At 33.7% G+C, this 12,519-nt stretch overlaps 1 protein-coding gene across 6 annotated transcripts in view; it reads right to left on the bottom strand.

Annotated features, from left to right (window-relative positions):
• Nucleotides 1–12,519, bottom strand: part of LOC111045543 (supervillin) — a 212,396-nt gene that overhangs the window by 35,887 nt on the left and 163,990 nt on the right. For 5 of the 6 annotated variants that reach the window (XM_039429203.1, XM_039429200.1, XM_039429204.1 and 2 more), the window contains 5 exons: nt 9,900–10,189; nt 8,260–8,461; nt 4,443–4,594; nt 2,222–2,399; nt 507–667 (listed from right to left, as the gene is read on the bottom strand). In XM_039429203.1, coding sequence (XP_039285137.1) covers nt 507–667; nt 2,222–2,399; nt 4,443–4,594; nt 8,260–8,461; nt 9,900–10,189 — 983 coding nt within the window. Of the gene's footprint in view, nt 1–506; nt 668–2,221; nt 2,400–4,442; nt 4,595–6,278; nt 6,431–8,259; nt 8,462–9,899; nt 10,190–12,519 lie in introns of all 6 variants that reach the window. The other variant, XM_039429201.1, reaches the window with a different exon arrangement.

The raw sequence follows: 12,519 nt of genomic DNA, 5'->3' as shown, positions 1-12,519 counted from the left end.
ATGTCGCAACTTTTACTGTTATCTCAAGCCGATAGTCCACGTAGTTCTTTCCCGTGAAGCTTTATGACGCTGGTAGTCTCTCATATTGTGCCGTTCATACACTTTTACCCGGTCAAAACAGTGAAAATCGACAATAATCGACAGTAATCGGCTTAAGATAACAGAAAAAGATGTAACATAAACGCCCTATACCATGGGATATTTACTTACGCTATTGTTTCTCTATGGTAGTACTTGGTAAATCTTTCTACCAATATGCATGATCTTACATGCACTTGAACATATACGAATTCAATGTGATCACACCCTAATGATAACTGCCAGATTATGATTAATTTACGAACAGAAATAATTTTGGAAAATTGAAAGAAATTAAATATTTACCGGCCGATCCTTGCTAGCTTTTCGTTTAGCTCTGATGGCACCCTAATGATAACTGCCTGATTATGATAAATTATTGACGAACATAAATAAATTTGAAAAATTGAAAGAAATAAAACATTTACCGGCCGATCCTTGCTAGCTTTCCGTTTGGCTCTAATGACACGTGTGAAGTCTGGCCAGTCCAGGAACTTCTCTCTGAATAGCACAGTCTCCATATGTTGCGTGACCTTGGCCAACAGGCCCCAACTGGGACGCTCTCCTTTCTTCACCACTTCGTCTGCATCTGCAACGAAATTTAAATTTAAATTTATTTTGCCAAATAATTTTACAGACATTTCTACAATCACAATATAATAACAAAGTAATAAAGTTGAAAAAAGTACAACATTTTGAAAGTATACAGTAGAATAAAATCAACTGGACTGGTAATTGACCGAGCGAAGTGAGGTCTAAGATTCAAGTCAACGGTTTGGCGTTTCTCTTAATGTTTATATGTTGCGCATTTACGGCGAAACGCGGTAATAGATTATACTATTTTCTTTTTCAAATGTTTACTGTCAACCTGATTTATTATTTATAATGCAGGCGTCTTTATAACCTATGGATATACACAGCATAAATTTGGGATTTGTTCATTCTATTACAAAAAACACAGATCGAGAGAGAAAACTAAGGATACCTAAGGTACCTAGAATACAGGTTCTAGTACTATAGTATCCGTGAGGATATATATATATCTCTAACAAATATTAGATAATAGTTTCAAGATAATCTATCTATCTATATATATAAAAGCGAAATGGCACTCACTCACTGACTGACTGACTGACTGACTCACTCACTCACTCACTCACTCACTCACTCACTCACTCACTCACTCGCAGTACTAAAAATCTACCGGACCAAAAACGTTCAAATTTGGTAGGTATGTTCAGTTGGCCCTTTAGAGGCGCACTAAGAAATCTTTTGGCAATATTTTAACTCTAAGGGTTGTTTTTAAGGGTTTAAAGTTCGTCTTTTAGCATGTATATTCTTCTTCTCCCAATCTCTTAATTATAATTGAAATTTCCATATCATATGTTACTATAGAACTATAATCTAGATAGAGTACCTCTTCGAAACAGTTGTTAACTGGCAACTAAATTAATAATTTTGTCAGGTTGGCATTAAGTTGAGTTGACTTTGTTAGGTTGGAACCAAGTTGAAGATTTAAATGCATTTATCGAGGAAAAATTGATTGGGCACTGCTACTTCAATCCTGGGAATATTATATTACTAGCCGTCAGGCTCGCTTCGCTCGCCATATCCCTTTAGCCAGACGTTTAGTCTGGACCCCCGACTGGATTGTCCTAACATGATAAAAATGCAGGCGAGCGAAGCGAGCCTGCTAATCTCATTCTTGGACAATCCAGTCGGGGGTCCAGGGGGCGGAGCCCCCTGGCTAGACGGATATGGCGAGCGAAGCGAGCCTGACGGCTAGTACTATAATAAAGGAAAGAACTGGCTTATACACATACGGGATAAGAAACTTATGTTCGACGCATCATCAAGTCTGAACTACTGGACTGATTAACTTGAAATTTAGCATAAATAATCTTAATTAACCGAGGATGGTTATAGGCCTATTTTCAATTATTCAAAATTTCATTTTAGTTTGACAAGTTTTAAAATAGCCACTTGCGGAGCACGGGTTACCTGATAGTTTTTAATAAATTGAAAAATTTAGATAAGTCCGGAATAGGGTTGTTATTTTCAATTTTTTCAAATTTAGTCCATTTTCACTGAATCTATGAGCCTAAGGACATGTAAAAAATAGATGAGAATCGATAAATCTCACCATGACTATGAGATCCAAGCCGCTCGGCAGCCGAGACAGGACTGAGGTCACAGTCTGAGTAGTCGTATCCCTGCGACCAAAGCTCCTCCGCCAGGTTGATGGCCGACTTCCTCTTGTCCAGGGTGGCGTTCTTGCCCATCCACACGTACAGTTCCGTGCCAAAGTCCAATACAAGGATCTGAAATAATTTATTTATTTATTTAATCATTCACAATTACACACTTACAGAAAAGTACCACAGGCTTATGAGCCCAAAACGGTTCCAATTCTAATTTATACAACAGTCCAAATGTAGCTAGGTTATATGTCACTTAACATTCATCAATTACACACTCAATTTACAATTCAAAACACACAAAAATCATTTTTAAATTAAAAAATACTTCTAAATTATTGGATTAAATCAATCACAATCAATAGAAAATTCTAAACTTTGAAAAAACTATAACATTTTGAGACCGAAAAGACAAACAAACTATTTAGACTGTGAAAGATTATAATTGAAAGATTATATTAGATTATAATCTATATCACACATAATTTACATCTTTATCTATAATACAAATGAAGGAAGGAATTAGCTTATACATGTACGGGATAAGAAATACATGATTAATTTTTTCTTAATTAATTTATCAATTTTCATCCATTTCTAGATAAAAGAAATAGATGAGGGATATACGATTAATTTTTTCTTAATTTATCAATTCTCATCCATCTCTAGATAAAAGAAATAGATTCAAACTGAATAAAAACATTATTCAACATAAAGAGTCCCTTAATTTTAACTTCTATTTTAAAAAGTCTTTATTGAACGTAAAAAGTCCCTTTTTACCTTTCATTCATGAAATAAAATTGTATTTGAAAATAATTATTTCATTTCAATAATTATTGTAGTATGTAGTATATGTGGTATGTAGTATGTAGGCCTAGATATGTAGTAAAGTTAAACGTGAATAGGAAAAAAGATACTTGAAGATTTTTATTATAATAATAAATCAATTTATTTGGTCATGAAAAACATAAAAATAGAGTTGAGCTTATATATGAGATATTCTTGGGCATGTTAAAATTTCACAACATCATACAATAACTACATTTTTGAATATACTACTTATCTATATAGATAAAAGCGAAATGGCACTCACTCACTGACTGACTGACTGACTGACTGACTGACTCACTCACTCGCAGAACTAAAAATCTAACGGACCAAAAACGTTCAAATTTGGTAGGTACGTTCAGTTGGCCCTTTAGAGGCGCACTAAGAAATCTTTTGGCAATATTTTAACTCTAAGGTTGGTTTTTAAGGGTTTAAAGTTCGTCTTTCAGCATGTATATTCTTCTTATTCTCTTAATTATAATTGAAAAAAGGCCATACCATATGTTAATATAGAACTATAATCTAGAGAGAGTACCTCTTCGAGACAGTTGTTAACTGGTAACTGAATTAATAATGTTGTCAGGTTGGCATTAAGTTAAGTTGACTTTGTTAGGTTGGCACCAAGTTGAAGATTGAAATGCATTTATCGCGGAAAATTGATTGGGCACTGCTACTTCAATCAGAGCTATTCCTGGGTATAACATATTACTAGCTGTCAGGCTCGCTTCGCTCGCCATATCCGTTTAGCCAGACGTTTAGTCTGGACCCCCGACTGGATCGTCCTAACATATGATAAAAATGCTCAAATGAAAAATGCAGGCGATCAGCCTGCTGATCTCATTCTTGGACGATCCAGTCTGGGGTCCAGAGGGCGGAGCCCCCTGGCTAGACGGATATGGCGAGCGAAGCGAGCCTGACGGCTAGTAGAATATACAAGGAGGCAAATTGAAAACTAGTACTATATATATGTATGGTTAATACAGCTGGAACAAAACAATCACGAATTGAATAAGGAGCAGTGGTAGTAGTCTATTTAGTAGTGGCCACCAATTATTAACCTTATTATCTTACATTTTATCACATAACATAAAAATATCACAGACCGAATTACATATTACATATAATTTCTCTTATCTCTAAAGACTTCACAATGTGAAGAAAAGCTCTATTTATCTTCTCTTCTGACAGATTTGACAACAGTACCATCAAACTGTCCTCATTATTAACTGTATTTTGGTAAAATTTACCAAATTTTGGTAAGATTTTTATATAATTGAAGTAGCCCTGTAAGAGAAAGTGAATAAGACATAATTATTGTTTGTGAAGCAATAAACTGACCTTTGCAGGGTTGAGAATTTCTATCCTAGGAATGGACCCCCATGCAGCTTGCAACGGAACAAGTGTCTCGTCCTCAACGCTGTAGATCATGTTCGTGTCGACCAGAGCAGCTTCGTAAACTTCATCCTCGTCTAGGCTACCGGCTTCCAAACCTTAAACAACCACAAATCAATTTACTATCGAAAAACCGTGATTTTTCTATTTATTATCAGATCGTACAATTTCGGAGTAGATCGAATATGTGCATCCCTTTACACTCCCTAGAAAGCGCATGCCAGCCGCTTGGATTCTGCTGATATCTTTTAAATCTATGAAGTTATGAAATTAAAATGAAGGTACGTGTATGAAATTCAACGAATACGGTACAGTATCCTATAGTGAGGTCCACGTTATAATGGCAGTGTTGGATTAGCAATGGTATTGCTATCCTTGTCTATCATTCAACAAAGCGAATAGCGCTATCTCCTTCTCACTTTGCTCTGTTGCCAGATCGTCTTTTATCAATGTAGAATTAATAATAAATTAACAAAATATTTCATCTCAATTATAAAAATTCATTATGAATTTATTGAAAAATATAATTTCTTGCTTAATAAAATATAATAGATTATTTTAAACGAGAATAAAGAGTCAATATCACATTGATAAACGTGCATCAGCTACCGTTTATAGAAGGCATTGACAAGACCGAAGTTCGGCAACGTTGTTCTCCTATCTTTCTCGACTGCCATTATAAAATGGACCTCACCAGAGCCATTTGTTTCTATATGTCAACACTGGGGTAGCCATGGTCTTGTAGAATTTCAGCTTTGTGTTTTTCCTTACTTCATTCCTTTACTTACTAATGTCCTATGAATTGTTCCACAAATATATTGGAATTTTCTCAACTTAATTTCTTTATAAGATATTATCTTATAAAGATAAGAGAATATCTTTATCTTTTTCATATATTTTCTTGACAAGTAAAGTATAATTTATTATTATAAACAAGAATAAACAGTTAATATTACATCAGATGTACTGGTATCAGCTATTCTCTATTATTAATATTATTATTTATTTATTATTTTGAGATCACTGATTGATTATATCAATGTACTATTTCTATGTTTTTCTTTTAATATAATATAAAACTTGACTCCTCCAGTCAAACCTTCTTTAGAAGGTTTTGGAGAATGTATGGTTTATAATTTTTGAAATTTTCCACTGAAAAGGAATTCTCTTATCTTTTGTCATTCTTGCTTTTTTTAATATTCTTCATTTGTTTTGTTTGTAAGATTTCTTTTTATAAGTGTATTTTTCATTTTTGTTTGTTATATTTTCTATAATAAACTCCATTCTTCTGGGGGTACCAGGACGAAGGAAAAAGGAAAGAAAGGATTATTATTATTATTATTATTATTATTATTATTATTATTATTTCATCCACTGACCACCTGTAAAAGGGGTATAAGGATATGTCAATTTGTCATTAATCAAACAGTAAAATGTTATCTATCTTCTCAAACCTCCATCTTGAGGTTTGTAAAAATATTTGTATTCCTCCACTGAGTAGGAACATATGGATAGCAGCTCTTTTTTCAATAAAAATCTGAAAGCTTAACCTGACTTGTTCTTTTATGTGAGATGGCAATAATTTGTACATCCGGATACCTGAACTCCTTAACCCTCGCTCATACATAGTACTACGGTGTGCATCATCTCTCAAATTATTCCTGTATCTGGTAAAATATTGGTAAAATTTACCAAATTTTGGTAAGATTTTTATATAATTGAAGTAGCCCTGTAAGAGATAGTGAATAAGACATAATATTGTTTGTGAAGCAATAAACTGACCTTTGCAGGGTTGAGAATTTCTATCCTAGGAATGGACCCCCATGCAGCTTGCAACGGAACAAGTGTATCGTCCTCAACGCTGTAGATCATGTTAGTATCGACCAGAGCAGCTTCGTAAACTTCATCCTCGTCAAGGCTACCGGCTTCCACACCTTAAACAACCACAAATCAATTTATCATCGAAAAACCGTGATATTTCTATTTATTATCAGATCGTACAATTTCGGAGTAGATCCAATATGTGCATCCCTTTACACTCCCTAGAAAGCGCATGCCAGCCGCTTGGATTCTACTGATCTCTTTTAAATCTATAGTGAGGTCCACTTTATAATGACAGTGTTTAATTAGCAATGGTATTGCTATCCTTGTCTATCATTCAACAAAGCGAATAGCGCTATCTCTTTCTCGCTTTGCTCTGTTGCCAGATCGTCTTTTATCAATGTAGAATTAATAATAAATAAACAAAATATTTCATCTTAATTATGAAAATTCATTATGAAATTATTGAAAAATATAATTTCTTGCTTAATAAAATATAATAGATTATTTTAAACGAGAATAAAGAGTCAATATCACATTGATAAACGTGCATCAGCTACCGTTTATAGAAGGCATTGACAAGACCGAAGAAGTTCGGCAACGTTGTTCTCCTATCTTTCTCGACTGCCATTATAACGTGGACCTCACCAGAGCCATTTGTTTCTATATGTCAACACTGGGGTAGCCATGGTCTTGTAGAATTTCAGCTTTGTGTTTTTCCTTACTTCATTCCTTTACTTACTAATGTCCTATGAATTGTTCCACAAATATATTGGAATTTTCTCAACTTAATTTCTTTATAAGATATTATCTTATAAAGATAAGAGAATATCTTTATCTTTTTCATATATTTTCTTGACAAGTAAAGTATAATTGATTATTATAAACAAGAATAAACAGTTAATATTACATCAGATGTACTGGTATCAGCTATTCTCTATTATTAATATTATTATTTATTTATTATTTTGAGATCACTGATTGATTATATCAATGTACTATTTCTATGTTTTTCTTTTAATATAATATAAAACTTGACTCCTCCAGTCAAACCTTCTTTAGAAGGTTTTGGAGAATGTATATTTCGTCTGGTTTATAATTTTTGAAATTTTCCACTGAAAAGGAATTCTCTTATCTTTTGTCATTCTTGCTTTTTTTAATATTCTTCATTTGTTTTGTATGTAAAATTTCTTTTTATAAGTGTATTTTTCATTTTTGTTTGTTATATTTTCTATAATAAACTCCCTTCTTCTGGGGGTACCAGGACGAAGGAAAAAGGAAAGAAAGGATTATTATTATTATTTCATCCACTGACCACCTGTAAAAGGGGTATAAGGATATGTCAATTTGTCATTAATCAAACAGTAAAATGTTATCTATCTTCTCAAACCTCCATCTTGAGGTTTGTAAAAATCTTTGTATTCCTCCACTGAGTAGGCACATATGGATAGCAGCTCTTTTTTCAATAAAAATCTGAAAGCTTAACCTGACTTTTCTCTTATGTGAGACGGCAATAAGTTGTACATCCGGATACCTGAACTCCTTACCCCTCGCTCATACATAGTACTACGGTGTGCATCATCTCTCAAATTATTCCTGTATCTGGTAAAATATTGGTGAAATGTTTCTCCTGTATTAAATTCATTTATGTGTTTTTTAAAAAGCGGATTGTTTCCAGAATATATAGGCTAGGAAGTGGGAGAATTCCAAGTTTTTTGAAATAGGGCCTACAACTAGTTCGGATTGACTCCCCTATCATCACCCTCAATGTCCACTTCTGAAGTCTAAACACCTCCACTACACTGCTAGAATTACCCCAAAAAATAATTTCTATAGAAGACAAATGAGAGTACAACCCAATTAATTAGAGGCTGAAACTTGCTACAAAATTGAATCTCCAATCACAATTTTTCAACCAGAGATCACTCCAGTTTATTCATACCTTTGTAATTGGTGGGTAGATCGTCGCCGGCACCCAACAACTGCCAGAACCTGGCCTGGTTACGAGGGGTTCCACTGCTGCCAACCGAACAAATGTGTGGCGCACTACAGCCGAGGTCCTTGTGTGTCAGAATGTGCTGAGCTATGTCCGCGCTGCGTGACTTCTCTATCACATTCGAAAACTCGCCCACGTAGTGAAACAGCTAAGGGAAATAAAACGAATGAGTGTTATTCTTATTTAATTGATAGTTACATTTATACTTTTATAAATTCTCTCAAATTCAGAAATAAATTTAAATATGACTAGCAGGTAACCCGTGCTCCGCAAGGGTCCAGTTAATACCTTGACCTACAGAAATCTTGAAGAATTTGAAATAGGTCTATAACCATCCTTGGTAAATTAGGAAACGATACACAAAATATCAAGTTAATCAGTCCAGTAGTTCAGACGTGATGATGCGTCATTCCTGAATTTCCTATCCCGTACGTGTATAAGCCAACTATCTCTCTATTATATTATATAGATGGAGTCACAAGCATTCAAAAAATTTCTTTTATTGACCGAACGTATTGAGGTCTATGTTTCAACTCGATTTGATTTTGTCTGTCTGTATGTAAAGCGATTACGGCCAAACGCGTTGATAGAATTCTATGAGATTTGGCAGGAATATTCCTTTTTCAACTGCGCGTCGATGTATACACAAGGTTTTTTGAAATGTTGCATTTTAAGGATAATATGAAAAGAAAAGGAATTTCTCCATACTCTGATATCACTATAAATATCATCTACTTTGAAGATAGGATCAATCAGACTATAGAATTATTCATAATCAATCAGCTGACAAGTGGAGTATTCATTGCATGCATTACACAGATGTCTGGCCGTGTCTATTTCTATAAGGTTGGGTTTCAATATTCTTTATGATGCAAGCTTTTTGTGTAAAACAATTTGTCCCTTATTATTTCATTCCTTTCTAATTAATTTTCATTTTTCCCTTTTTTCATTACTGTAATTCTGTATAAAAATCTTATGTATATTTCTTATTTTATTTTTGCATTTTGTATCAATTTTCTTTCATTTTTTACTTAAAATCTTTGAAGTGTAATATTTATTTTGTCTAAGTTTATTTATCTTTTGTAACTCATTTTTTTCCTGTAACTGGGCACCCGCCGAAAAACCTTTGGGTTTGGCAGGACCCTCAACTGTTTGTATTGTGAATAAAATTTTGATTTGATTTGAATTTGATTTGCAAGCCCATCAGTATCAATATTCTCACATTTGAAAAAAAAATAATAGGTGATTGAAAATATAATAAAAATGATTAAATGAACTGAATAATGCTGAAGAAATTATAACATTCTTGATTGAAAAAAAAATAATTTTAAAATAGTTGATAAATATTTTTATCAGATGGAAAGATTATCACGAAACTGGATAAATCATCATATGGGATACAATTTCAAACGTGAACTGAGTTTATTAACATAAGAGAGTTTTTGAGCTTGGAGAAAACAAATAACAGTTTTTAAGAGTAAATTATGATTCAACTGTGAATTGTGATTGAACTGAATCAACTAGAACAGGTGACATCAGATACTTGTGGATGAGAAAACTGCGTGAGGTCTATGAGCCTTACTCACCTCATTGGACGTGACCAGCACATAGGAGTCACCCTGATTGACAGAGGTGTAGTGTGGCCTCACCAGCCGTGTCTGCACATGTCTGCGGCCCTTGATATGCAGCAACATACACTCCCTGTAGGGCAGCATAGCGGCCACACTGGCATGCACCGACTGCGCGGTGGCCTTTCGAAGCGCCACGGCTGTAAAGTCCTCCTTACTGGCAAGACCGGCCAACGCTTCTACGGCTAACGGCGATGATTTTGAAAGCTTTTCCACGTTCAAGCGACGCATTTCACGCTGGGCCACGCCTATAAATAAACAAACATTCATAAATTTCATAAACTCCGATGATATTGAAGGAAATATATGAACAATAACAATTTTTTTTTATTATTATAATATATATATTTTTTTAGAACAATATAAAAAAACATATACATATACATATTAAAAAAAAAGCTTATACATGCACGTGATAGGAAATACACGAATGACGCATCATCACGTCTCAATTCATAAACTGATCAACTTAAAATTTTGCATATAGCTTCTGAATTTACCAAGGATGGCAATAAGCCTAGTTTCAGTTAATCAGGTTTTTAGTTCATCAAGTTTTCAATTCGTCAAGCTTCCAGTTTGTCATACTTTGCTTGGGAGTGGTCATAGATAAAAAGTGTTTTAAAAGTGTAATAATACTTTACGTCACAAGTCCGGTAACGGTAGTTTACCGCATAAGTATGATTGTTTCTGCCCGAAACGTAGTTGAGGGCAGAATTATCATACGAATGCGGTAAATACGTTACCGTACAAGTTACGTACAATATTTTTTGTTATACTTTTCTCAGAAAGAATAATATTGCTGAGAAACAGTAACCATTACCTGCTGCTGTTCGAGTTACTGCATTCTATAAACATGACCTAGTCCATAGCTCCTAGGTCATAACAGACCCATCTAGCTCAAATAGAATAATAATAAAGGCCAATGTTAAAAAATGTCAGATGAGTTCTTATAACTTGAAACTTATTAGATGAGTTCTAATAATATTTTATCAGTTACTTAGATATTATTAACTCACTCTCTTCTTCTCACTAAAGTTCTCAACAACAAGAAGTTTAAATTACTGTTACCAATATAACAACTGAAGACTATAACGCTACGACTATATAGCTATTTGAATCAATTTGAATGTTCCAATTTCGGAACTGGGAAACATACTCGACTGTAAAGAAAACCATATGATCTCTTTACAGTATAATATGCTGTAATGAAAATCACATGTTTTCTTGTTCTGCAAACAGCTGTTTACCGGCTTGATTTGATGCATGGAAAACAGCTGCAATTCAGTAAGTATGACAAAATAGTTATTTTGTGCAACTAGTGCGCAAAGTGACAGTTTGCTGCACCGAAAGAAACGTTTACGCCCGAGCCGTAGGCGAGGGCGGAATGGTTTCTTGAGTGCAGCAGAGGAACTTTGCGCACGTATTTCACATTAAGTTTTTCCTACAGTTACCATTGAATATGAAAAGTGGGTAATTATGGGTAAAATTGCCTGAAATGCATCAAATGTTTTTCTGTGTAATTTTATTATTGATAGAAACCTTAATTTATTGTCAAATTGAATAAAAATGTTGTCCTTGGTTATAATATCTAATACTAATAATTTGCGCGTTGTGCTTGGTTGCACCTCTGCTCACTATAGCAGCCACAGCAGTCACTGTTACCAACTTCATTTTGATTTTGCTGCACTGTTGCTCCATATAACCTACTAAGTATTTTGCGTTGCCATGTTGCAAATCTGGAATGCAGAAAAATTTTTCCCGCACTAGAGCGGAAAAGTGATTCTTTGCGTTCTGTAATCAGTGCAGCAATGGCCACTTTTCAACGTAACTGTAGGAAAAAATTATAACGGTTTCATCTCCTTTCTGCTTATTCTTCTTCTATCTATATCTTCTTCTATAGATATACTATAATAATTACTACATATGAGGGAAGGAATTGGCTTACACGTACGAGATATATGGTACGTGATTGATGCATCCTCGCGCCTGAACTACTGAACTGATCAACTTTAAAAATTTTGCATGAAGATTCTTAACTTAACGAGGATAGTTATAAACCTATTTTCATTCTCATTTTGATTAATAGATTATAATTTTCAATAATAATTCAATTTGTCATAGAAAGTTGATGTCATAGAAAGGTAAAAGCCAAATAAAAATGTTTTCCTATAGTAAATTATCAGTTGTTAATACTTTCAATATCAGCATGGAACCATAAAACTAAATTCAATTTCAATTCAAATTTTTCAATTCAAATTTATTTATTCAAGTAAGTCACAATACTTTCTGGTCTATACACGAATCTACAATAAATTACAGTACAACAGCTAATTATGCAACAAATTTCACATATTATGAAAACTTATTAATTACAATGAAGATTGAATGGAACATTAGAATATTGATAATATAGTATTGTAATGTAACTACATAAATCAGCGGTGTTTCAACAATGAATAAATGATAACTTCAATGAATAAATATACACCCCTCTATAAATTATATGTGTTGGGGTATAAGTAATTAGTTGCTTATTGCGTGTTATAATTACTATTTACAAACTTCATTCACTTGTGCT

This window comes from Nilaparvata lugens, chromosome 5, assembly GCF_014356525.2.
Source record: "Nilaparvata lugens isolate BPH chromosome 5, ASM1435652v1, whole genome shotgun sequence".
In the NCBI taxonomy this organism is placed as follows: domain Eukaryota; kingdom Metazoa; phylum Arthropoda; class Insecta; order Hemiptera; family Delphacidae; genus Nilaparvata; species Nilaparvata lugens.
This window is presented reverse-complemented; position numbering and strand designations above follow the sequence as displayed.